At 35.3% G+C, this 27,334-nt stretch overlaps 2 protein-coding genes across 5 annotated transcripts in view; one reads left to right on the forward strand and one right to left on the reverse strand.

Moving 5' to 3' along the window:
* e(y)3 (enhancer of yellow 3) lies at positions 1–21,006 on the forward strand. 3 transcript variants are annotated; one of them, XM_068771721.1, is made up of 14 exons: positions 1–5,429; positions 5,611–6,082; positions 6,172–6,275; positions 6,370–6,471; positions 6,551–6,626; positions 7,566–7,716; positions 7,943–8,181; positions 8,690–8,919; positions 10,432–10,564; positions 11,163–11,337; positions 11,920–12,108; positions 13,365–13,536; positions 16,317–16,426; positions 18,141–21,006. In XM_068771721.1, the coding sequence occupies exons 1-14, from the start codon at positions 493–495 to the stop codon at positions 18,503–18,505; spliced, it is 7,455 nt and encodes a 2,484-aa protein (XP_068627822.1). In that variant the 5' UTR covers positions 1–492; the 3' UTR covers positions 18,506–21,006. The 3 variants fall into 3 exon arrangements, with proteins under 3 accessions (XP_068627822.1, XP_068627838.1, XP_068627829.1); XM_068771737.1 differs by lacking the exon at positions 16,317–16,426 and having other exon boundaries at positions 18,141–18,233; XM_068771728.1 differs by lacking the exons at positions 13,365–13,536; positions 16,317–16,426.
* Positions 20,681–27,334, reverse strand: part of LOC137928777 (uncharacterized) — a 17,366-nt gene continuing 10,712 nt past the window's right edge. The window contains exons 10-14 of one of the 2 annotated variants that reach the window (XM_068771749.1): positions 26,250–26,415; positions 24,638–24,739; positions 23,822–24,009; positions 23,272–23,445; positions 20,681–20,825 (exon numbers count right to left, since the gene is read on the reverse strand). In XM_068771749.1, the coding sequence (XP_068627850.1) occupies positions 23,290–23,445; positions 23,822–24,009; positions 24,638–24,739; positions 26,250–26,415 (612 nt within the window). In that variant the 3' untranslated portion in view covers positions 20,681–20,825; positions 23,272–23,289. Of the gene's footprint in view, positions 20,826–21,621; positions 22,299–23,271; positions 23,446–23,821; positions 24,010–24,637; positions 24,740–26,249; positions 26,416–27,334 lie in introns of those variants that run through there. The other variant, XM_068771757.1, reaches the window with a different exon arrangement.

Consider the following 27,334-nt stretch of genomic DNA (forward strand, 5'->3'; position numbering starts at 1 on the left):
GTTTGAGAGCTATTATCTTACTCGTTTTACCACATGTCGAAAAGCATATTTATCACTCTTTTTCAAGCTAAAAAGCTCAAGTGGAGCGATCTATGGGCTCCTTGCCGTTTACCAACACGACAATGGCCGAATTGTCCGTATAAGATATTTTTTATTGGCTCGTACAGCCAAACCTGCCATGTCTTTGGTTTTAAAAATGGCGTATACAAGCTTTTTGTTTGCCGGTTTACGCTGTTGAATGATTAGTTTTCAAGACCCCGTGTGTTCTCTGACGACACGTAAACGTCGTGAATATGAAAATAAAGTACATGTGTAGGTACAATAATCAACACCATGGACTCTGTGAACAAATTTTCGTAGCGTTATGGTGAATTAGAATGGTGCCTGTGGTTTGTCAAGCTCGCACGTCGACAGGTTACCCGTTCGTAACGTAAATATCACCCAGCGGACGTTTTATATTTCAGATATGACAGCGTCGCAAAATAGTAGATAATGGAGGGTTCGGAAGATGATGCGGGCACCGCAACAAACGCTTCCCGCCGCCCAACGGCGCGGGAAAAAGACGTTGGGCAAGTTGAGGACATCTGTGCAACTGGTTATCAGCAAGAAACATCTGAAGTGCGAGCGTCTTGTAATACCCCCGCGATGTCGGAGGATAATTTTGATGGCGACAGCGTTCCGTCGCCGTCGACGCAAGATGTCAACACCAGTACCGAAGCGATCCTTGACATGATTGATGAGATTGTTGACGGACCTGGAGCTCCTAAACGACTACCGCTAACTATTGAAAACGTTGAATGTGTTTCTAAAAGTCAGACTTCAAATAATTTAGACGACCAGTCGCAGAAATTAAATATCGAGCCCGACGCTGGCCTGTTTTCGCAGGATAATGTTTCGGAGCTGCCTATCGAAGCCCCTAAGGATGACAGTAGATCAGATTCAATTGATACATGTGCAGAAAGTACATCTAGAGATGAATCAACAAAGACAGTTAATTTGTCAGAAGTATGTCATTTGCCTTTAAATGAAAAGAAAACTGAATCAACTAGTTCTCATGAACCTGTAGAATTGAGCTCAGAGGTGCCCCCTAGTAGCCCAAATTCTAGTATTCCTGCCAGCAGTGTTGTGGAAACGGACCAAAGTGTTGCTGTTAGAAATGAACAAATATGTGAACGGACAGTGAAATGTGTGACTTCCAGTGATAACCAAGACAATGTTGTCGAAGGAAGTGTGGAATGTACGTCAAGTGACAATAGTTTAAGTGTGGACAGAGTGCTAGTTGTGGAAAATGTGACGAGGTCGCCCTTGCGGCGACGCCTTGTAAGGCCGGTGCCCATTGACCGCCGTCCAGACTCCACTGTCTCATCTACAGTTGATTTGCAAAGTATTAATGTTTTATTTCATGAACAATCGAATAGTGAATGCATTGTCAAAGATGTGTCCAGTTCATCAGATGCAGTACCGGCTTTACATGCTAATATTAAGCCAGATGAGATTAGAAATGTAAGTGAAGTTAGTATCTGCAAAGCAGAAACATCAAGTCCTGTAAAAAAAATAAAACTCATTAGGCAAAAATTACTCCCTCAAGTATGCAGTAGAGACAAATCATTAGAAAATGAATTACCTGAAAGGGATCAATGTCAATCTACTTCTGAAAGTATAACAAATGATACTAATTGTTCGGAATCAAATATAATTAGTACATCAAAAACAGATGTAGAAAATGAGGTATCAAATACAAATACTAGTTGCACAGAAACTGTTCCTGGTGTTGCTAGTATACCAACTGCAGAAACTTTAAATGAGTGTATTGAAAATTCACAACAAAATAATGAAATACTACAACCAAGTCAATGCTCAAGTAACATGCATCTTTCAGAAGAAAATATAAAGAAAATTCCTCCATTAAAACTAAATCTTTCTGCAACAAGTGCAGCAGAATCTGTAGTTGAAATAAGTGCACACTCAGAGAAAATTAATGAAAGCAGTAGTAATGTTTCTAATGAAGAGTCAGAGCTAACTAAACAGGTACCAAAATTAACTATCAAATTAAGCAATAAACAGTCTGATGAAATGAAATCGCCTGTACCAAAATTAACAATAAAGCCCATAAAAGCCCCTGAAGAAGAAATCAAAGTTGATAATCAGGAGCAAATATTGTGTGTGACTAAATTGAACATTAAACCTATACCTAAACGGCCCGAGAAAATTAATGATATACATCGTAAATCTAGTAGCAGTGAAATATCAGAGTCGGAATGTTCTGAAAATGATGAAAGTACAAGTACATCAGACCAGGCTTCAGCTTCTGATCAAGGACCAGTAGATATAGTACCTAAAGTAACAATTAAATTAGGTAAAGTTGGCACAGAAGCTGAGGGGCAGTTTTATACAGAGAAGTATGTACCAAAACTTACTATTAAAGGTATCCAACAGAATGAACATGAGGATCAAGACAGTTCATCTAATTTAAAAGTTATTGTTAGCCAAAGTGAAGAGAAACAACCACTTGAAAAAGTTCCCAAATTAACTATAAAAACAGTGTCAAAGTCAGATAACCAACCACTGAGTCCAAAACTTACAATAAAACCAATTAAGCCACCAGATACTTACAGTAAGGAACTTTTAAGTGATCAAATGGATAATCAGTCATTACCAAAATTAAAAATAACTACAGATACATTTACATCCAGCATTGAAGGAAAAGACAGCACTCATGTACCCAAAATTACCATAAAACCAGTTCTAAAATCTGAAGCTTCAAAAAAGTCTGGGTCTTGTGAAACTTATGAGCAATTCCCTATTGTAACTAAGTTGAATATTAAACCTATTGTTAAACCTACTGAAAGCAAAGACATGACAGAAAATATGGATGATAAAGTTCCTGTAGTTTCAAAATTAAATATTAAGCCTATTATTAAACCTAAAGATAATGAAGTAGATTGTAACAAAGAAGATTTACCTAAAATAACAAAATTAAACATAAAAACATTAAAAAACCCTGAAGTTAAATCATCAGAAGAAAAAGACTGTGATTCAAAAATTGAATTAGATGAAAATAGTATACCTGTTATAACTAAACTTAATATTAAGCCTATAATTAAGCCAGTAGATGAGGATGTGTCTAAAGATGAAACATCAGAAAATCAATCATCAGAAACTGGAAACTCAAGTGATGAGAATAATGATCACATACCTGTTGTTACAAAAATTAATATAAAACCTATTGTCCGACCATGCGAAACAGAAGAATCTAAACCCTGTATATCTAATGACAGTAATATACCTATTGTAACTAAACTTAATATTAAACCTATTCTTAAGCCAGAAGATATTTCTACATTATCACCTAAAAAAGAAAGTGCACGAAGTGATCACAGAAATTCTGTTATACCTATTATCACCAAATTAAACATTAAACCTGTTGTAAAACCAGAAGTTCTCAAAATTAATGAGGAGATTGAGGATTCGGCTATAAAAAATCCTCCACTTCTTATGAAAATAAATATGAAGGCTGTTGATATGGGAGGTAATGAAAGAATTGAAGTCAACACAGATAAACATGAAGATTATGGTGAGCATATGAATAATATAGAAGAGTGCCTGCCTATAGTAACAAAAATTAATATTAAACCAATGCCAGAAAAAGATATCTCTAACAATAAACCAGCTGACTGTAAAGATCAAGATACTACAGAGGATCAAAATTTGGCTAGGATTATCAATTCACAGGATATGGATGATAAATTGTTTGTACTTTCTGCAGCAAACCAAAACTGTGTGAATGTTAATGAAAGAAATTGTAATGTACAGAATACTATATCACCTGTAGACAAAGCAATATCTACAGAGACAAATAATAAGCTAGGTAATTTAAACCAATCAAAAGATATACCTGTGGAAGAAATTGTAACAGAAAAATCTGAATCTATTATAAATATGAATAAGTTGGATAGTCCAAAACCTAATAATTCCAGCTTAATGCAAATGTGTGACATGGCAAATTCTAATTGTGAAGACAGTGGTAATGATTCAAAAACTTACCACATATCAGAATGTGCAGTTTCTAATGTTAGTAGTAAGCAACAAAATTTGCCTTCTATTCAAAATTGTACTTTGCTGAAAAAACTTCTTGAAACCAAAAATGATGGGTTAAGTACAAAAAAAGATGAAATTCGGATAGGAGAGATCAACTGTTCATCACCCACTTTAAGCTCTAAAACTCTCATTTCTGATCATAAAGTGAACACAGATGCAGACTATTCAGATATTTCTCATAAACTTGCTACAGCTAGTGATATTGTTAATCTTTCCAAAGATGGAACAATAGATAATACAATTAAGAACCATTTAATGCAAGGACTTTCTAAAGAAATGAAAGAAAGTTTAACTAAGCCTTTAGAAATTAATGTATCTGAGAAAATAAGCAATCAAAGTTCAGGTCAAGATTCACCTCGAATTATATTGAAAATAAATAAGACTGATCATGGTCCTTCAGCTAAAATTATAACTGAGGACATTAAGAGACCTGAACAACAAATATATACAGCGGATAATACTCAGGAGGATATAAATGACAATGAAAACATCAAGAAGAATATCTTAAATAGTAGAAGGAAAACGCCAGGTAATGTGAATCCAACAATACAACTAGGTAAAAGACTAAGAAGTTCAAGAATTGTGGAAAATGTAGAAAAATCACCCACAGGAAAAAAGAATATTGTGAAAAGGCCATCTTCTGCTATTACTAGTCCAACTCATAACAAAGAACCTGAGCTATCACTACTTGAGACCAAAAGATTAAAGTTAGGACAAATTTTGTCCAACAAAGCTTTAACTATGACTTCTATGATAACCAAAACGGAGCAGTTGTCACCATCAAAGAAACCATCTTTAGAAATCAAACAGGAAGGAAAGCTTGTGAATCATACAGTTCTAAATAGTGAAAACTGTTCTAAAAATGGCAACTCCAAGTTACACAATATTCTATCAAATTTGCAAGCAAAGCAAAATCAAGTAAAACCCTTTAATGATTTATGTCATTCTGATAAGAATCCTAATGTGACCCATGAACTGGAATCTAGTACATCAACAGGTAGTTGTGATAGAGTTGATATTATGGCTTTGGGAAAAACTAATTCTGAAGTACAAGAGTTAATTTTTCATGATAACTCTGAATCACGTGACTTTGCCATAGCACCAGAAGAAATGTCTCAAGATCCACTGGAAGTAGAAAGCGTCAAACCGCCTACTGTAGTCAATATAGAGAATTTTAACATTCCCACGCCCACACCACCACCCATGGTCTCTACACCTCAACCAAAGAAGCGTGGACGGCCGCGAAAGATTCCATTATCTGAAGGCGCCAAAGTTATCTTGCCTACACCTGCACTAGAGGAAAGACCACAAAGATCATTACGCCTATCAAGGTAAGTTTTAGTGTAAATTGTTTATGATAAATTCATTTATTTCAAAATGATTTATCCCATGTTGTTAACTGTTTGGTGCTAGTTTTAGAGGACAAAACACCATTAATAATACTAATGACTGGCAATCATGTATTTGATAATCATTTTTTTTGCTTGAATAATTATAATAATAAATTTTCAGGGATAGGCCCGTGATATTGACAAAACCTAGAGGTAGAGGACGCGGGCGTGGTTCACGGCGCGGTCACGGTGCTTCTATTATAAAGTCAGAGAATCTAATGGAAGCAGCTAATAGGTTCTTTGAAGAACAAAAACCCAGTCCAACTATTGATCCAACTAGTTCTAGAATAAAGCTTCCACGGATGACAGAAGCTTTGGATAAGATGCCTTGTTCAACTCCATTGAGTAGTAGAAGGCGTAATTCTTCTGTAGGAGATTTAAAGCTGTTTAGCGATGCTTCAGAATTAAAGGTTGTGCTGGACAACACACTACCTAATTTGGATGGTTCATTTTTAAAGACTCCAGAGGTTGTTGAAGGGAGAGGTAGGCGGGGACGGGGACGTGGCAGTAGAGGTGGACGAGGTCGTCCTGCGCGTAGTCCAAGGGGAAGAGGTCGAGGACGAGGCGGAGGAAGAGGTGCAATGTACATGAAGGTATTTTTTTAATTTCATGTTGGGCATTCAATAATTTGATTTTGAAATTCAAATGTGTATGTATTCACCAATTGTAATATTGTTTACAGGAAACAATGGGTATTTATGGTCGTGTTTGTGGCCCAGCTACTACCACTGTGCAGTTGTTTGAAGAGGAAACTTGTATGATGGATGACAATGCTACCCCCGCCAAGTGAGTTTCCAGTAATTATTATCAAAATAAAATAAGTATCATCATCATGTGTAATATTTTAAAATCCCATTTAAAACTATGTTATTTTCACCAGGCCATCTCATTTGCTTGATGAGGATTCACAAAGCTCTGTCAAAAGTTCTACAAATGAGAGTAGTAAGATGAAGAAATCAAAATTTGCAGATTTATTTGACAGGTAATGAACACTGAAAGTTGTAAAATTTTTCTAGAAATTAAAGAATGTGTTTGAGAAACATTGTTTATTTCAATTGTAGTAACAAAGTGTGGACTGCTGCTGATGTTAAAGAATACATGTGGCCACCGCCAGAGAAACCAGCTGCAGAACACCAGGTAAATATTATTGTAATGTTAACTATACCATAAGCTGTTATATACCATAAAGCAAATAAACAAATGCTAGCAGACATTAGGAAATGGCTGTAGTCTTAACAAGAGAAATTGATTTATTGTAGAAATCTGACTGATGTTTTATTATTTAGTTTTTGAATTATTGCTTATATACATATGTACAAATTTGCAATCACAGGGGCAAAGTCTGGTCTAAATTATCCTCATAAACACACCAATCATTAACCCAAAACGGTTTGCAGTGTTAATCAGTGCAATCTTATTGGATACTGGGTAATAGATGGATCATCATATTGTAATACTTATATTCTTTTTCTCTAAGGAAAAGGAAAAGCGCCACGTATGCCAGGCATTTTGTTGCTGTCTAAATTTCAACCAAAGAGGGCATTGCTCTAAGTAGACCTCTCAAGCCTAACTGTCACCTCTACAAGCCCTCTTATCGCCTTAGAGAAGGAACCTGATTGAGAAATATGATCACAGCTTCTGGTGACAAAACATTTAGACTAGAAAATGATTTTTTATAATTTTAACTTTTATTCATTTTGCCACTTAATAAATGTATTACAATATTAACGATCTCCACTGAGTTGATGGACTACTAGTTATTACACCTTGTTAATTTATCTATTGGTAACTCAGCAAAGCCATTTTCTTATTTTCAAGCTTGTTATAACTAGGCAAAAATACATTTGGTTATCTACATAAATAATACCATTTGATAATAATGCAGTAATTGAATTACATAAAAGGAACATTTAATTATTTTGTATAATGAGTAGAAATTTGATTAATCTATTGTAATACGGATTTTGTAAACCAAGTAATAATTTAAAATTAATCTTGATGTCTTTAAAGAATATGCCATAAGTCTGCTAAATATAATTTTGACATAAAAAATACGACCTTTCCAAAAATTTTCAGGTAATGATGATTCAAGAACAAGTTGCAATGTTCCTTGGAGTAAAGAGCTTCAAGCGGAGATATGCAGAATTAAAAAGAAGAACGATTAGTGGTGAAGAAAGGGATTATGTACTAAACAAAGGAATTGTCACAGAGGCTCTTTGTGACTTAGGTAAATATTTTATTTTTTATGAATAATATCACTAGTATTTATACATGCAAGGATGTAATAAAAGTTGTTACATGTGAATATCTTTAGTATTATTTCAAAACTAAGTAAGTAATTGCAATATACAATTAGTGTACATAAATACAAATGAAACTAAGTTTAGTTAGTTAAATTTCTGTTAGGTATTGACTTTATTCTAAAATAATTTTATAATGTTTGTACCCTATAGGAATAACAGCAGTAGATGCAAGCGAAGTACTAGACATAATGCTCTCAGACTATCCGCATAAATATGAGGAATATCGTTCACACCAATGCCGCAAGCAACTGATAGAGCCATCTGAAGAGATAACAGAAGAAATTAAGTCTGAGGAAGTTAAGGTGGAGAAAGTTGATGCGAAACAGGAACAAAAACCAGCTGAGCATAAACCAGAGCCACCTAAAGTTGACCCCGAGAAAACCAGACAGGTATTTCACTATATGTGCCTTATTGTAAATCTTCCTTGTTAAGGTCATCGAAAAACGGTAAGTGCAGGCCGCCTACAACTGGTGCTATTGGAAATCTATATCTATAGGTGAAGTTTATGTCTAAAAGTAGACATCCTACAACGGAAATGATGATGATAATCTTATATACTCAACTACCATGAAATAGTTTAAATAAAGTCCTACCACAGCCCATTCATATTACGAATGCACTGATCAATTTGTTTCTAATTATAAAGTCAAGTTCTTAGTGACCAGTTATTGGAATACTCTCTAATGCAAAGGCTAAATAGGTAAAAGGTAGGGGCTAGCCAAATGGACATTGATGATCTCACTGCATTCTCACCATAATCGAAAGTATGAAATAAAACAAAAATAATTTAAATATGTTTCTATATTTCTGAACGTACTTAGTCAATATATACATAATAATCTTAATGATGAGCATAAGTTTGTTTCTGTAGAATTAAAAAATATGATTGGTTGTCAGGACATGGCAGCGGCAGCTATTGCATCCGCGAGTGAATGGAATACCCGTATGAACGCATTGCGTCGACCGGCGTGTGCGGACCTGCAGTCGCTAACGTTATTGCGGAGACGTGCGCCCCTTCCCGCACCGCCTCCGCCCCGCGTGCGCCCACCTCACGGCTTCTACCCTCTGGCACTGTTGCCTGGACAGTACCAGCACTGCTACCGGGTTTACTCCTCTGAACAGCTCAGGTAAAGTGTTATTAACTAATTTATGAATTAAATCTATATGATTATTAACTAAAGTCCTGTTGAAGTAACTGTACTAAGGAAAATTATATCTTCTTTTTAGTCATTTATCTTTATTGCTGAAGGTTGGCTTTGTTGGTTCCTGAAAAGTCTTGGTCGAAGATTCGACAAGTTGCCTTCCTAGGTCTCTATGATGTGCTTTTCTGTACTTCCATTATTGTGAGGGCCCTCAGCACTCACACAGGGTCCTCTCTCATCGAATGGGTGTTCACCCTCTTGTTCTCTTTCCTTCTACTTTTCCTACAACAACTAGTTTATCGAGACTAAACGTGGTAAACTACTTTAAATGTATAGTAAATTGTTGTATTAAAGTAACAACCGGTAAAGTAACTGTTTGTACTAAAGTATATTTAATAAACTTTTTTTAAAATAAATCTACACTTTTAATGTGGTTTAGTACAGGGATAGGTGAACACTTCATCAATTAGAATTAAATTTCATTAATATAAATTGTAAACCAATTCATTTTAATTCCTAAAGACCCATTAGTTATAAGCTTTGCATTTGAAAAGAAAATTACAAATCTATTTTCCAGTTTATCTTTGCAAAATATGTTTAATATTTCCCAATGGCACAGTAAATAAAATTTATATCTTTGTAATTTAGATTCTATTGTAATATGAACATTTATCTCTTTAACAAGCTTTGTTTTTAATATTAAATTTTTAATACCTTTAAGTTTTTAATGTTACTCTTCTGCTCCTTACGTTATACGGGAGAGATGCTAGAATAGTAACAGCTGTATGTGGCCCGCGAATTATATTTGTTAACTAATCAGTCCATTATGTCGTTTATATAAGGTACTTTAATTGTGTCTTACGTAACCACAAGGTTTAGCCATAAAAGTTAAATAGTACTTGAGTAATAACAGTCCTCGAAGCCGAAATTAGCATTATCTCTTTCGAATTAGATTATCGAATTAGATTATCTCTTTCCAAAGGTCGATGTGCAATATTAATCGCCGGGTACTGTACATCAAAATGCAAAATATTTGATTTCTGTTTTCTTTAAAACTAGCTAATTATTTGCAAGGGTTAAAGAACATTTGGATGCTTTTACATTGATGGCGAAATATTATACAAAAATACATTTATATCTCATGATCATCTATCCCTTTCATTGGCTGTTAAGTGCTGTTGAAAGAACGTTATATTGACTCCAGTGAATAAATAGTTCATTTGCATTTAGAATGCAGTGAAAAATATTTGTCAACTGACCTAGCTACGCTCAGTAACTATTATTGGGTACAGCAGTTATGTATAAAAGTATCTCTTCAACTAATAACTGTGTTATTTGGTTTTCTAATTGGAAACAATCTAATGCAAACAAACTACAGAATAATGCAATTATATGCACAAAAGAGATCACTATTCAAAACTGTGGTAATGTAATGCTAATGGTGAAACTTTATAAATTAAAACATTTGTAATAATTGTTTGTATGTTTGTTGGACAGATATTTCCCCCTGAACACGGCGTTAGCTGCTCCGCCGGCGGTCATGTCAGCGGAGTCTAGCTCAGATTCAGAAAATGATTGGTTAGAGCGCTCTTCATCAGTGGACTCCGACCTTGAAACACATCCGCCCAAGGTATAATAGTTTTACAATGCCCTTATTTAAACATTTATAGTTCCGTCTTTCGTTCATAAATATGGCTCGCGCCAAATTTTAGTCCTACCTAAAGCAGCACGCAGAGGTAGTCAGGGAGAAAGTATGTTTAAGCCAAATTCAAAAAGTAAACATTATGTTTTTATATAATTCATTGTGTATTCCTATAGTAAGTGTACTTATACTACTTACTAACTTACTCTGCTGGCTCAGTGACCCAAAGTGGGTCTTGGCCTCCGAAGCGAGAGACTTCCATTATATTAAGTGTTAAGGATTATTTATTTTAATTGTTGTTTAACCCTGTAATTCGATATTTTGTCTAGGCATTTTTAGCTTGTAAAATAATAATATACAAACAATGTATAGCATAGTAACAGTAATAACTAATGACAAATAATACCTTTAAACAAGATGTCTAAAACAAACACTCTATAGGAATAGAAAGGTACCCCAACACACAGACGGGAGTGGTGTTTTTTCTAGTACTTCATATTGACCCTCATTTCATTCAATAGGTACTGTACCCTTTGGGAACCTGTGATTTAAATATGAATAAATAAAATAAGAAAAAATATTTCAGCGTAAAAAGCTTACAAAAACGAAACGTATCAGTCAAGCCGATGGTCCAAGCACAGTAAAAGAAGATACTCAGGAAGGAGAAGTCGACACTTGCCGTATCTGTAAGTTGCGACTCGAGGCAAATCGCAAATACACTCACGAGAGGTTCCTCGTTTGCTCCAATTGTAATGCAAAATGTGAGTATATGGATATTCAATTTTTATTTAAACAGATGTTGAACAAGTTAAAATGTACAAAGATACCAAACAGTTTTTTTATTTATATGTGCATAAGTACGCATTATATCACATTGTGTAATGGTGGACTTATTATAGACATTTTCTACCAGTATACCAAGATGAATAATATAAAACATAAAATACTATATACCATATATACCAAGTATATATGTGTGTATGTGTAATATATATACTGTTTAATATATGATTAGAAGTTATGACGATTCAACTACCAATAGGTCTCAAAAATGTATTGATTTGCTGACTCTGAATTCCCAGGGGAAGTTTATTCCAAAGTAGCTACACAAACGCACACACATACGCGCGCGCGCACACACACGCACACACACACACATATATATATAAAAAGACTAAAAACTTGAAATTTGTTGGGAATATTCCTTTCGTTTGCTAATTGCATTAAGTTCGCAAAGTGGGCGGTTAAGGTCCGATACGTCTGCGACATGGAGTTACTGCATCAACTGCACCCATCGCACCGAATAATTTTAATAGATGTTTGAAAATTATGTAATGTTTCAGTGCACCCGGGTTGCGTCGAGCTCGGGCCGGACACGATCCGCAAATGCCGCGAGTACCCGTGGCAGTGCGCGGAGTGTAAGACGTGCTGCGGCTGCCGCCTGCCCGCGGACGACGACAAGATGTTGTTCTGCGACCTGTGCGACCGCGGCTTCCACATCTACTGCGTCGGCCTGCGTCACGTGCCCAGCGGTCAGTCACATTTACATCTACAAATTCAAACTAATTCATTTAGAAAGTCATCATCATTTCATCGGTAACACGCCCTGCTGGCACGAGTTTCACCTATAAATTCCTAATAGGACCGGTTGGAAATGATTTCCGTTCTATGACCGGTTGTAAATAATTTACTTTCCGAGTCTTCTTACGACCTTATCCGCTAATTTATAAAAAAAAATATTACCATAATTTCAGCCATTGAATGTCTAATATACACTGGCCTTAATAGGTTCCTAAAAAGAACCTCTGGAATATCCAGTGTCTTCTGATGACCATAACAAGGTCGTCTGTCCCCCTCGTGCGTAAGAGGTTCTACCTTGCCGCTCCGTGCTCCACTCGAACCTTCAGGCGGTCATCTGTGCCAGCGTTATGTGGCATGCCCATTGCCACTTCCTTACTAATCCCCAGTGGATCTATCCGGTTACTTTCGTTCGTCTACTATTTTTTTAGTCCCCGATGCGATCTCGTTGAGAAATCCTGAACTAGCCCTATGCTGTGAGCTTACCAATGAGGATAGTGTGAGAGATCACGTTTCAAATGTCACAAATCATTTTGTCTTGTCAACATTTGATGATTGATCTCTTTCATAAAGTTCAAGACACACAGTTCAAATTCCTTAATTTTCAATTCTGACCCAATTACAATGGCAGCAACTACCATCATAGATGGCGTCCGAATTCAAATCAGCGTGCGAATTTCAATCAGAATTAATTTAAAACAAAAGTATTGCTGCTGTATTGTTACGAGTACGAATACGGCCCGAGCATTGATTATAGTCGATGGTCACAGGTGAATGCGCACAGCCGGTGCGTACCTGCCGCGTGCTGCTTTGCGCAACTAAATTAAACACGTCTTGCTTTTTAAGACATTTGCGATGAGTGTTTTACATTACAAGCGGATAATATTCGGAATGTGACTAAGACAGCGTTTGTTTCTATTTAGGTATTTCAATATGTTAAGTTTTATTTTTATAAATGAAAAATTTTAAGATTTAACTCAATCATTTGTTTATTTCATTATCTCGCTAGTTTTTGAGTAATACGATAAATGTTTTTTTGTTATATTACACCCAACACATCCTGATATGACGCATTATTATAGTAAACTTTATATTGTAGAGGTATGTTAAAATTTCTTGGTTGACGACTAAAGTCGACGTTCGGTACGGTTTTGTGGCCGACGGGCACCGTATCGGAATGGTTAAATAAATGAAATTGATTTGGTACTAGGGCGGTGGCACTGCGCGGAGTGCGCGATATGCAAGTCGTGCGGCGCGCGATCGCCGGGCGGCGCGGCCGGGGCGGCGTGTGCGGGCGCGCCGGCCGAGTGGCACCACCAGACGCGCCGCGGGCCCGGCGGACACAAGCTCTACTCGCACTCGCTCTGCACGCCCTGCGCCAGGTCAGTTGCCATCCCCCTCACACGCGCCGCTCACCACGGCGTGTATTTGAGGCAATCGTCAACATAACTATTTAAGTCTATAAAGCGTCCGCCCGAGCGATCAAACAGCTCGGCGACCTGCCAATCTGGTGAATGAGCTAACACATATGAGCAGCAGTGAAAGTCGCAGTTTTTTGTTAGCGTTTTTCCTGGTTAGGGTGTAATTAATGACACGTGGAGGGCTTTGCGCCTAGTCACTCCATGGAGATCCCGACGAATCGATCTAAAAGTTCGGCGGCCTTCTGGTAAAGTCGGCATCAGTATCGAACTCGCGGATTATTCAAATGACATTGAAAGTCTACTTCCAAAAAGGAAAAAAAGTATCGCCCTTGTTAAAAGTAGAATTTACCACTGTTATTGATTTTGCAGTTTTAGTTTAAATTAGCACTAGAGAAACTTATTTGAAATTAAAAACGAGGTACCGATCTAGTAAAAATTATAATTTTGCATGAATTTAAAATAATTGTCAAGGTTAACATTCGATAAACATAATCAAGTCCTGTCTTAAAAACATTATTGTCACAGCAGTTTTTTGTTACAATGCTATTTTTATTAGAACAAATAACTAAATTCCTTATTAATCAGCAATCGACCAAGTCAGTCCTCTCGGTCGCCCTTGAGTCCGAATGTCAAGCGAGTATTATGGACGAGTGACTACCCAAGGCTCAGTTCCTTCATAGGAGCCTTTGAATCCATGTAGCGACCGCTGAAGCGATATAAGAGCTCGGCGGCTTCCCAATCTGGTGAAAAAGTCTTCCTGGAGAACCACCGAACTTCCTGCTGCCCAAAAAGAGGTCAGCCTTGTCCCGCGGAATCTGCAAATTCTATTTGGGCAAAAGTAAAGGATCCAAAAAATAAATCAATATTATTGTCACAGTCAAAACCAGTTTTATCTAAAAATATATCAGTGGTATATCTAGTTTCAATAAAGGCATTTAATAAGAATCAATACTAATTAGAGAAAACAAGTTCTGATGAAAAACAATGTTTTAACTCTAACATTATCAATTTCCAAGTCTAACAAAAATTTCGATTTTTAAATTTGAAGGTTTTCTTGATTAATTCTGAAAAAATGTTTTCTGTTAATATAACGCAAGCTTAATGAACTACAAATTAAATCTAATTAATATGTGAACTTTAATAATTAAAGTAAAAATGAAACTAACTTCATGTTACTTAACATTATAATAAATTTAGGATTCTAGTAAACTTAAAAAAAACTTAAACTGTTAATATTTTACAATTGTATTTTATGTTCTCGTGTTTGTAATAATCCTAACAATGGAAAAATAATTGTTTTAAACATACATATTGCACTGTCTACAAAAAAATCTAATAAACGTTAGGTAGTAGCTTGTAAAAAATACGTTTTTAAATTTGAATAAAGTGTGTAGAAACATCTTTATGTTGCTATTTTTAATATTTTATGATAGGGGTTTGTTACTAATTTTGTGGCACCAAAACTGTTTTATGTGGATTGTGAGTTCACATTTATATCGTTTCAAAATCAATGGATAAAACCTTAAAGTAGGAAGTACTTTTCAAATAAAAAAATGTATGTAGAAAACTATGTTTAAGAGCTTGGGATATGGGATGTCGTGCAACGAGCGACGACGACAAGTTAAATGTTCCTTACGGCACACACCTGGTCTTGTTCCCTGATAGCTGTACTCATGTCATTCCACGCTCGTGCAATGTGGTCTAACAACGGCCGTGCCATTCTCTTCCGACGTTTGCCTTTACACTCTTGACATATGCTTTTACCTTTTATCTTGTAGCATTTTGGCCCCTGCGTATTGTTTCTATGACCCAGAGCAGCATTCTTAATACGCACAAGATGTTGGCTGCCTAATTCTACTAAGAAATAACAGATAATGGGCCTTCTATATTACAATTGGTTAGCGAAATTAATAATTCAAAATTGATTACACAGTTGTTGTTATTTAGCAGAATTAGGCTATGTATTGTTGCATGCTACACATCCTTTCAAATGTAAGTTACTTCTAGTTTAATTTGGAAGACTGACTGCCTAGTTTGTTTATTTTTAATTGTTTAGTGTTAAATGTTCAATTTTATATTGTTTTACGGCAGATAGTTTTCTTTGCAAAACAGTATAGTGGCCAAATAATTTTCATATACATAGAATTTGCTATACCACCTGTACTGTTTTACTATTTTTACTATTGGTAATTCAATTTCATTCCATTTTTAAATAATAGTGGTTGATGCAAATGACAAACTAATAATTTGGAAAGCGCTAGTGAAGTTGCCTCAATTGCTATTATACCATCAATGGGAACGATCATCAGTCAACGATTCTCCCACTAACTTGTTTTCATTTGTGTAAAAACACCAACTAACACGGGCATAGAATTACATCGATTCCAGTGCATATACTAACTAGAGATTTTTTTTTACTTGGCTTCCGGCTCTTTATATATTACAATCATAAATATATTTATTGATTCACAGACAAACATACAGGAGTTTATTTTTAATATTACCTTTTATTTTCATTTACTTTACAAAATAATAACTTTATTTTTAAGAACAAATATCACACACTTATATGTGTATATGTTTTTATTATGTATATGTAAGAGCCAAAGGAAGAGAAGTAACAAAAAAGTAACGTAAGCGTCGAATTAAGCAGCGGCGTATTCACGTGTTGATACTAATGGCGTGTTTCTGTGTTCCGGTGCTTGTGCGCGTACGGTCCGTATGTGTGTGTGCGTACGTAGGGCGTATCGCATCGGTCGCTACTGCCCGCTGTGCGAGCGCTCCTTCATCGGGCCTAAGGGGACTATGCAGCTCGTCATATGTAAACTCTGCGATAGGCAACTGCATCAAGGTACGTCATCCGGTACGGTGCCCAGTAGTGCGCAAACGCTTCTGCCCCCCACCAACCACCTCCCACTACCGCCATCTACATATGAAATTTCTAATCGACCTCTTATAAAGTGACATTGACACGTCTCAAATATATTGCATTGAAAGTACACCTAATTCATTTTGTACACGGTAGATGCGTCACCTAGAAAAGCATTTAAAGAATCGTGTAGAAAATACATTTAAATGGTAAATTTGGAGATAATTTTAACAAATTGTGTGAGGTGAAAAAATTCTAATTATTTTTCCAAAAAAACGCGCAAAAGGGATAATAATTAAATACATATTATATAAGTATTTAAAAAACGAAAATGATTCATTTTAATTACAAATAAGTTTAAAATTAGTGTACAGTCAAAAAATTTAATACATTAGTACAAAACATATTAAAATACAAATTGAAATTAGGAATAAAAACCAAATTGGTAACTATTCAATGCTACTTGCTACGTTTAATATGGACTAAACAAAAATGTTTTCATCAGCAGAAACGTCAGATATGCAGATGTCTAACACGAGTGTTAGATTTGAGGAACTTTATGTTGCCCTATTTGTATTTTGCTGTGTTATAAATAAGTTTATGCGAGCATTGTAAAAATTATATTTTAAAAAAATTTGTAGGGATTCAAGTTAGTACAAAAAAATTGTGTAAAAAGGTGTAATTATTTTCTTTGGTTGACCACATTATTTGAATATCTTGTACAAGAGAGTTGGGTGTATTCCGATAAATTAATGGTTATTAAAAGTCACTTTATAAATAGTCATTCTTATATACTTGCTTTTTGAACCATATGGAGAAATATTTTTGAATGTGAAACATATGTAACAATAAAGACATTTCTTCATATTTCACGCTTGTGCTTCTTTTGTTATGCAATAACGCGCATGGTTACCTACTACGCTGATATCTCTAAAGAATGGCATTGTTGAACACGCCGCGTACACAATTCAATCATATTTAAATAGATACTGTGTCTGCCATCTCATTCATTATCCTGCACCTACCGAAACAATTTAAACCAGGAATATATATATATAACGCTATGAAACAGTTAAAAATTATAAACCTGAAAAACATTGCAATGACGCTTCCTTTTTGTATTAGATGTGTTAGAGAAAACGTATGGGTGAACGCATGATGTACGATAGCTGAAATTTATTCGGAACGCAAATGGACGAATTGTCCTCGAATAGACGAATAGAATCGACCAATTGTGTGTGCTATATACGCATTTTAATCGACTAGATATGAGAGCTTGGTTTAAGATACGTAAATTAAAAATAAAGATATTTGTTAAACGGTTTCCTAAATCAAGTTCAGTGACGTGACGACCTTTTGGGCTCTAAACCTACGCGGTCGAAACGATCCTTAGAGATGCTCGGGACGCAAACACTAATAAATTATAGTAATCTTATTGCACGAGATTAAATAGTGTTATTTGTGAGTATTATTTACATATATTTGCAGACATTAGCGAGTGTCTTTACATTATTTTTACGAAAAAGTAACTGCATATTGATCGAATAAATCGACAGACTCGCGCCTGTAGTCATCGTGGAGACTTGCAGTAAATGCATATCTGTGTTGACGGCGGCGATTTTCTCCAAATATTTTCGTAGAGCCCAAAAGGTTAATGGAAGAGGACTGTTGATATTGAATTGTTATTGTCGCGCAGATTGCGTTAGGCAGACGGTGAGCAACTTGAACGTGATGGATTACACGTGTGGAGACTGCCGGCGCGGCGGGATCACGTCTCGAGCGGCCGCTGTACGCCTAGCACCTCGCACCATCGCCACGCTGTTCATGGCGAAACGGCGGTTCAACAAATACGCGCACCGACAGTACATGCAGAGTCGCATGCAAGGACGGTCGAAAGCATCCGAGAACTCCAACGACGTGACTGACGACGTCACCAACGACGCGATGGAGTCCTGCGAGCGAACCGACAGAACGGACGCTTCCGATATGTCGGACGGCACCGAGGAGGTCCACGATCCACTGGATGTCGGCGACGATCACCCGCCCGACTCCACCGACTGAGCTGGCTGCTCAGCGTTAACCGTCGAGCTAAAAAATTCAGTGCACGAAGTACACGTCTAAGTGGGTCCTGTCGGAAACTTTGCGCGGGTGAATAGTGACTTTGTAATATATCTAGCTGTTATTAGTATATAACTCTTATCCGCTTCGGTAATACGGTTGTAAGGTAAACTGTTGCATAAATCTGATTAATATAACGATTAACTAGTAGGCTATGTATATGTAAGTTGTCGGATAGTGAAGAGACAGGTGTGTCTCTGGTTTAGCCGCGGTCTCAGTTCAGTGCGGCCCCCGCGCTCGCCGGGCGCGCGGAGCTACGGACAAAAGTTACGAGTGTATGCCTAGAGAAAAGTAGGTGGTTTATTTTAACAGAAAGTAACATAAAGTGGTTAGATAGCTGTAGTTCGCAGGTCACTAACACGTCAAATGTACAGTAATTTAATACTAACTTCACTATGTGGGTAGCTGGGCAATCATACTATTTTTTATTAATAATAGTTTTTTTTTTATATTTGCTGCAAAAATCATGTATGCATCCCCCCGTGAATTATTTATGTTAAGGAGAGTCAAATATAAGAGATTGAATAGTGTGCTGTTTCGTTAAAGAATGTTTTATCGTTTTGTCGCCGACATTGTTTATGAGTACGCGAGTGATTTTACATGGAGTAATGTTTGTCGTATGATTTACCTGCACATGATTTCTCAAAAAAATGAAAAATAAATTGTATGATATGAATAAAATCTGCCTTTTAATGCAATTGCTATGCAATCACTTTCGTTAATTGGTTATAATCATTTCAAAAATGATCTAATGAAGACAGAGCGCATTTTTTTTTTGAGAATAGATTAATTTTAGACTATTGTTAATTTTTTTCCTTAATAAGGTATTTATTTTAGTTATACGTTTATATGGATACAACTGTATACAATATACCCCTATGTTATACATATTTGACGATTTATTAGAGGATATTGTTGAAATTCTCCGTTTAATGCCTGACTAAATATACTGTGATGCCTAAATCAATTTGCTTATGAATCAATTTTGTTAGTGTATCCTCTTTTTGATAATACAAATACTGTTTAATGTTACGCTACAATATTATTTTTAGTTTTGCGTTTATTTTAGATTAATTTCTCAATGAATTTCAGCAGCTCTTTCTCAAAGTGACACTGATCCATATTTAAGGCGAAACGCAATCTTTGACCGAAACGAGTCGTACCGAAATTTACTTTTTATTTACACCACTCTAACATAGTTATATGCAGCGAAGTTATCCGTGTAACTCAAATATAATTTGATATTTAGCCGAATTAGTAATGTACTTGCATAGATCACTAAAGCCTAGACTTGCTGTAGAAGAGATTTAAGATAGCGTTTTGTCTTACTCCCGAAGTACAAAACACATGCGCTATTTGTATGGTATTTTATAATTTATTCACTCATCCTGGAAATTGTATAAGCCCAATCGATATAGATTTATTATAGAGGATCAAATAAATTATTTAACGCAGAGTATATGTTTATTTTCATCACTAAGAAATTATTTATTGTATGATGGACATAATATAGTATTGAAATGTAGAACAATTGGGTGATATGTTTTCCCAGAATCGGTTGGGAACACCCCGGCGTCGGTTACAAACGTATGCATTTGCTGTACTTACGATCTTTCTGCGCGCTATTGTTCTTTAACCACTGCAATGTGCAATTATCCCAATATGTTGTGTATTATACATTGTATTAGAGGTATATAAGTGCAGGATCATCAACTAATGCTGATTATTTGTAACGATGTAACATGTTTAGTTTATAATTATGCTTTCGTTATTATTAATCATAAATAATTTACTTAGTGACAATTTCTAAGATAAAAATAATGTCCCGCAGGTTATGAAATTAATCCAAATCATGTTATAACTTTTATATGATATACACAACTGATTTGGGTGTGTCCCACACCACTATTCGCGTTGCTTTATTATTGACACAGGTGAATTATTAAGACTTACTTGTAAGAGGAATAATGATAACTTTATGTCTACTTAATGCAAGTGTAAACGTTATAGAAATCTCGCACTGTTCGGTCAATTTTGTAAAAAAATAAAGTAAACTTAATTTGATTTTTGGTTTTTTATTATATCAGTTATATTAGGAAACAAATGAAAACTCAAATATGCAATAAAAATAATTTATATAATTTGACTTAAATATGGTAAACTCGATAGCATAGTTAACAAAATTTTATAAACACTGAAAATATTCAGTACATATACTTTATGAACCGGCGTAAAGCGTTGTTACATCTTGTATGGAGGAGACCTGTAAACAAAGTACACAACTTCGTAAAACTTTAAGTGTAAAAAGTAGAATAAAATATTAATGTAAGTTAAAATTGTTTACAAAATAAAATTATATTATCATTTGAGCGAGTAAATGTGTAAGTTCATTATTGAAACTAGAAAATAATAAAGGTAGCCCTTTTAAACAAACCCCACCATTATTCAGTTTAAAGATAAATAAAAAAAACCACTTATGAGTTTTATTCATTTTAATATACGCAATTGACACGCAAAAATCTTATTTAATTTTGAAATATTTTAAATCATCTATATACATTAATACATATTATCAAAAAAGTGTTCAACGTTCAAATTGCTTACGGTATTTATTTATATCAAAAATTGATAAATTACAAGAAGAACGTAATTTAAATCTGTAAAAACAAAAATTATACTTATGTAATTAGATATTTACATAAATTTAAGATATAAGAAATAAAAAAAAAACTTGAAAATTTTGAAGTATTGTTCTATTGCAAATCAATGGAGGATTATGTCCAGCAGTGGAATGAAAACGGCTAAAATGGTACTTATTTCTTAATAATAATGAATTACAGAAACAACAGGTGACTAATAGGATGTATCCTATTGGGTCAAAGAGTTGTTTTTAATTATTTATCTGATTTTTAGTAATCATTGCCCAGGGAACGTAAATCATTCACTTAATATCTGTATACTATAATAATTTTTTTTAAAAGAAACAAGAAAAATCGTTTCCATTATTACCTATTTTTTTAATACAAAATATAGTATATTAAAGAGATAAAGCTGTAGAACATATAGACGTAAGATTCAATCGACACGGACAAAGTTTGAAGAAAAGACGAGTATTTCCCAATCGAAGTTATTCAAAAGATGACATGATTTAAATGCAATATCGTTGATTTTAAATTTTGCATTGAAAAATTAGTAAATTGATCAAGACAACATTTCTAAACGCATTTCATAGAGTTGGTGCGAAAGCTCTAGTGGTGAGCACTGGAAGACGCTCCCTACTAAGTGGACTAGCGACAAATCAAGTTCCGTGCAAGTGCCAAGACGGCGGGCTGCACAAAATCGGTCAACGAAGGCCTTGCCGCTGTCTATCGGGAGACATGAATATGATGTTTGTATATGTTACTTACATTTAAGGTAAACTGATGATCGATGATACTGATTTTTAAGAGTGTTACAAGTAATCTGTATGATGTTTTTTCATTAGTGCATTAATCATTTTGACAGTTGGTGGGAACTAATTATTGTTATAGTAAAAAAAAATCAAGATAATATGTGCTTCTAAGAACTCAAATTCACTTTTTTTTTAAATTTAATAACGTTAATTCAATAGCAGCAAGTATGTTATAAGAAGTTGGACAGACGACCTCTTTAAGGTTGACGAAAGTCGCTGGATGCAAGCCGCTTCCGGCCGGTCCTATTGGAAATCTACTGGGAAGGCCTGTCCAGCGTCCTATTGCTGAAATAATAATGTTAAAAGATACAAAGTAACATTTGACAAAGAGAGTTATGAACACAAAAAACACCATACAGACTTAATCTAAAAATTAAATCATAAATTTAACACAAATTTAAGTATTACTGACTCTAATTTTTTGATTCAAATATTTGCTAACTATTCAAATTGTGTATGATGCAAAAACTAAATAATAGCACTGAATTTAATAATATAATATTAGCTTGTCAAAAACGTTCAGTGGAAATCCTTCCGGCTTAATACATTGTTGACTGTTTACGAGTTACTCGTATTTTTAATGCCGGATGTTGCTGACAGGCCACGTGTAAACCCGTGATACTTTTTTTTTGCATCACCGTTGTTATCTCTTTTGGCAACCATACAGTGCAATTGTTGGTCAGTATAATACACGCTGTTTCACCCGCTTATAAGAGCCGCTATAAATCTTTTGTTGTAAAAAGTATTTAATAATTTTAAAAAATAAATAAAAAAAACGATGACGGAACGTAATGAAGAATTTTTCAATGAATTATATTCAGAGGCATTATCTGATTTTCCGAGTGATTATGAATCTAATTGTGGTGACTGAAAATGATACTGTATCAAAAGACTCCGATGTTAGGACACCAAAATATCAAAAAAAGATATATTATAGCATAATGTAGTAACGACCATATGAAATAAAAATGGAAAGAACATTTATTTACACCAAACTTACAGAATTATTTAAATATTCTTGATGCAACTATTAAACTTGGTGACTCTCCGGCTATCACTAGGTAACGGTTTAATTTTTCGATAGCAGTGTTTTGATGATTAAGTCGTTACTCGGACCAACTTGAACTATTCTTATGCAAAAACGGTACCCTGCCGGTGACACGAGATAAATTTTCAGTAAAATTGCCGGTCATCAATGTGTTAATTGATGATGAAATATGTTAGTTTTGGGATTGTGATTAAAGTTGTGTGTGCTTACGATTGGGTAGTTGCGCGGTTACTCGTCGAGGCGCAGACCGCTGATAGAGAGGAAGGTGAATGCATTGTGCAGCGCGGCGACGGGGGCGGCCGTGAGAGCGACGCGTGCGCCCAACCTGCCAGCCACCTCCCGAGTCGCGTGCACTAGGAGGGACATTGCGGGTGCACTCCAAACCTGCAACACCAAAAATCTAATTAACATCACCATCATCATCCTCATTTTAACCATTAGACATATACTGTTAGAAATAAGCCGTCCCCATTGATATACTATAGGACCTGTTACAAGCGACCTGTATCCAGCATTTTCCGAGGAACTTAATAAGGTCGAACTTGTGGGCTTCTGTCCTTCGCTGCGCTCGTAGTCTCTTCTGCAGAACCTTGAGGCCCCAGCGGCCATAATATCAAAACCAGCTAGATACAAATAGTACAAACACAGAAATTTCATTACATATAGATAAATTCTATTTGTGAAGAGTTTTACCTAGACCCAGTACTTATATCTAAATTTTAACTTTTTGTCTTATTATGTGTGAGGAAACAACTCGTACCTGGTAAAATACCCTCAGTTTAACAGCGGGCTGTGGTTCTCTGTCGTAACAATCGTTTAGTAATTTTTTGAGAGCATATTCTAGAACTTCCTCTATTTCGGAACGCTGCATTTGCGACGCGAGCGCCCTGTGAGAGTTGCAGGCCTCTTCATTAGGAAAAGTAAGTTGGCAAGTTGAGGGAGATGAACCTGAAACATCAATAAATTAAATAAAAATGCAATAGCAACAAGATTAATGATTATAAATGTAAATAATATAAATGGTATAGCTTATTTGCTGTTAAATAATGTGTAACGAAAATATTTTCAAAATTGCGATTGCTGTGTATTAAATCTAATTATTGTTTAGTATTCTTCTTTAATAAAAAAACATTGTAAAATTTTTCGTTAAAGACATTGATACAGATGTTAAAGCTTTTACAACTATAACCTTGTTTATTGGTTTACTAATTTTTTAAATGTTCATATATCACGTCAAAAATAAATTGTTTGAAAGGGCAAGTAGTGCCTAAATCTATATAATTTTAATAATTTTTTTATGCAGCTTGTGATGTTCTTTCTATTACTACAAATCTAAAATTTTCTAATTTTTTCACTTTGATATTACTGTGACTAATCCTAGGTAGACAAAAAAATCATATTGCGCTGACCACATTTTGGACGAAAATAGAACTTTATGTTAGACCATGTACTTAAAAACTATTGTTATATTCACGACATGAAAATTAGTATATGATATTTTTCCAATCACTTCAGTAGTTTTTTATAAATATGCATTAATTTCATGGCAACACAACTAGAATTAGATTAATCTTACCAGTGGCTACGTAACAAACGCACGCTGCAACAGTGTTTTCGTAATTCCACCTTCTCGTTATGGCGACCTTGTATTCGCCGACGTTGCAACCGGTCTCCTCGTCTGCAACAATAAATAGATATAAATTATTATGTACACAATCGAGTAATTAATTTGTGTATTCCTCTATTGTGTGCAGCAATATCGAACGCGGAGTGTATTTACATTTTAAGAAAATAAGCCGTAAACTGTTGAACATAGATATATGCAAATTTTTTGAAAAAAAAAAAAAACTAGTTATAAGCGGCCTGTTGTAACAAACATTGCAACAATTAATATCATCATCATTTAGCGATAGGACGTCTACAGCTGGACATAGGTCGCGCCCTTAGATTGCAGCGTGCAACCGGCGACTTCGGACGACTTTAAAAAGGTTTTGTCCACTACGTGAGTTGACGTATCACGCTTCGCGTGCAGGTCCGTAGGCCTATAACCTCTAGAACCTTAAACCCAAAGCGACCCTCTGTTCTGCTCGTTGCGTGGTCTGATCATCACTACTTCAACTTGCCCATCTGTTGCTAAGCCGAATATTTGCCGAGAAAAACTATGCGGTGTGCAAGCAAATAAAATATTAACCTCACATTTAAATACAAACATTATTGACAGATCTATACAGGTGCACGTTCAGTTAAATTAATGATTATACGCATTAAGAGTTGAAAAAGCCATCTGCGAGACATGTCTGATCTGGCTTATTGGGTATGTTATTACGTAGAACAATTAATAATAGTTTCATAACCTTGTAATTCAACTAGAAATATGTTCACGTCACTCGTCTTCCACAAGGTTTTGCGTTCGTCTTATATACATGTAAATTGTCTGTTTTGTCTTTAATATTTCTTACTTGTTATTATATTATCTATGCTTATAAATTACTGTCTAGGAAACTTGTCTGTTTGTTTTTAGGAGACTTTCACAAATATTTTATTGAATATATGTTTTTGGTAATTTTTAAAAACAATAAATTTGATGAGTATCCAGCTATGAGTGTACCAGAAATATAAGTTTTGCATTGAAAATGATATAAGCGTGGAATGTAAATTATCTTTTGTGAAATCATTCATCACAAGTGAAAGTAATAGGAGTAGCAAGTACGGTAGTTTTATTATTCATGTAGATTATCGAAATACAAACTACTTTAAATAAACAAAAAACACATTATTAATTTATTTTCAGTAACAATTTATGCAATATTGTAAATTTAAGGTTTGCGTAGAGTTTAGTAGGTTCCGCGCGCTGTTCTACTAATGCAATACCTCAAATGCCTAAATAACACTGCACTGTAAGGAATTGTTCTTTAACCATTGCGTACATATGTGCATGTTTTTTTTAAGTTTTATTTACAGAGTTTCTCTAACATAGTCAGAGCCTCTATTTCTATTTAAAATTTCTAGACGGAGGTGGGAAATCCTGCATAGGACGGCTGGGAATGGAAAGCCCAGGCTATGTCAGACTCTTACTCATGTGCATGTGTTAGAGTGCCCACGTTTGGGTAACCTTTATGTACGTGTATGTATATCACAACAGAGAGTGATCTCTCGGTTTGTATGTGTGCGTGCGTGTGTGTACGTACAGTCGAAGCGGTTGTTGTCGGTGTGCGCCCAGGCGTGCCACTCGACGGCGGCGCCGCGCGGCAAAGCCTCCACGACCGCGCACTGCACTATAGCGCCGGCGGTGCGACGCTCCAGCTGCCGCCGTGCCTCGCGCGCCGCAGATATTTGAGTCACATAGCACACACTCTGTTAAAAAAACAACGACCATTTCATTAAATAATACCTTTACGTCTAATTACACCAATACGATTTTTCGTTAGAGTTTCGTCGAGTTAGAAACACCAGAATTCTATATATTCACGGTTATTGGTTGTCAAAGCTGTAAGGGGATGAATAATGTATAGCTCATTTGTTAGCGAAAAGCTTTTGCAACTATTTACAATTACCTTGTATAAAGTGAACACTAAAATAAAAATAGATTAATCTAATTTTTTCCTTTGGATTCGACAGTCCAATAACTTATGGCAGTACAAAGTTTGAAGGTTAATAATAATTTATGTTAAATTGTTGTAATTCAAATTTTGAAAACGCTTCTCTTACGCGTATTTTATAATCGCTGAAAATTTTAACAAAATATTTAGTAAGACCGAACTTTGAAAACGCATTTTCTCACGTTATTTAATATTTCTGAAACTTACGGTTAGAAAAATATGTATCATACCTACTCTATCCACAAATCAAATTTTTCGATTTTAATTGACAGCAAACGAGCCATACATTTTTCCCTTTAAAACTTTTACACCTATAACAAATCACCTATATATAATTCCGACCACTTTCATTGCCGTCATTAAGACAATATAACACACTTCATTAGATTTACTGTACTAATATACATCTATTACTCATAAGTCCATAATAAACAGCAAGCAAATTTTATAGTGCACGAGGGATTCTCCGTGTATCTTTGATCCGAATATGGGACCAGACCGTGGTGCACCTGATCACGAACTGTCCCGTATTTTGGGCACTGAAAGTGAAACACCAGTTTCAGTTGCAGGAAGAGAGAAGGTAGAGGAAGGTAACATCGCCTTGTTAATGTAAGAAGGAAGGAAGACGCTATATCTTCTAAGAATACAGTAAAAAGGTTAGTTATTAAAAGTGG

This window comes from Battus philenor, unplaced genomic scaffold (genome assembly GCF_028537555.1).
Source record: "Battus philenor isolate CCGP_79_NKW_IND1 unplaced genomic scaffold, ilBatPhil1.0.hap1 SCAF_11, whole genome shotgun sequence".
NCBI lineage: Eukaryota > Metazoa > Arthropoda > Insecta > Lepidoptera > Papilionidae > Battus > Battus philenor.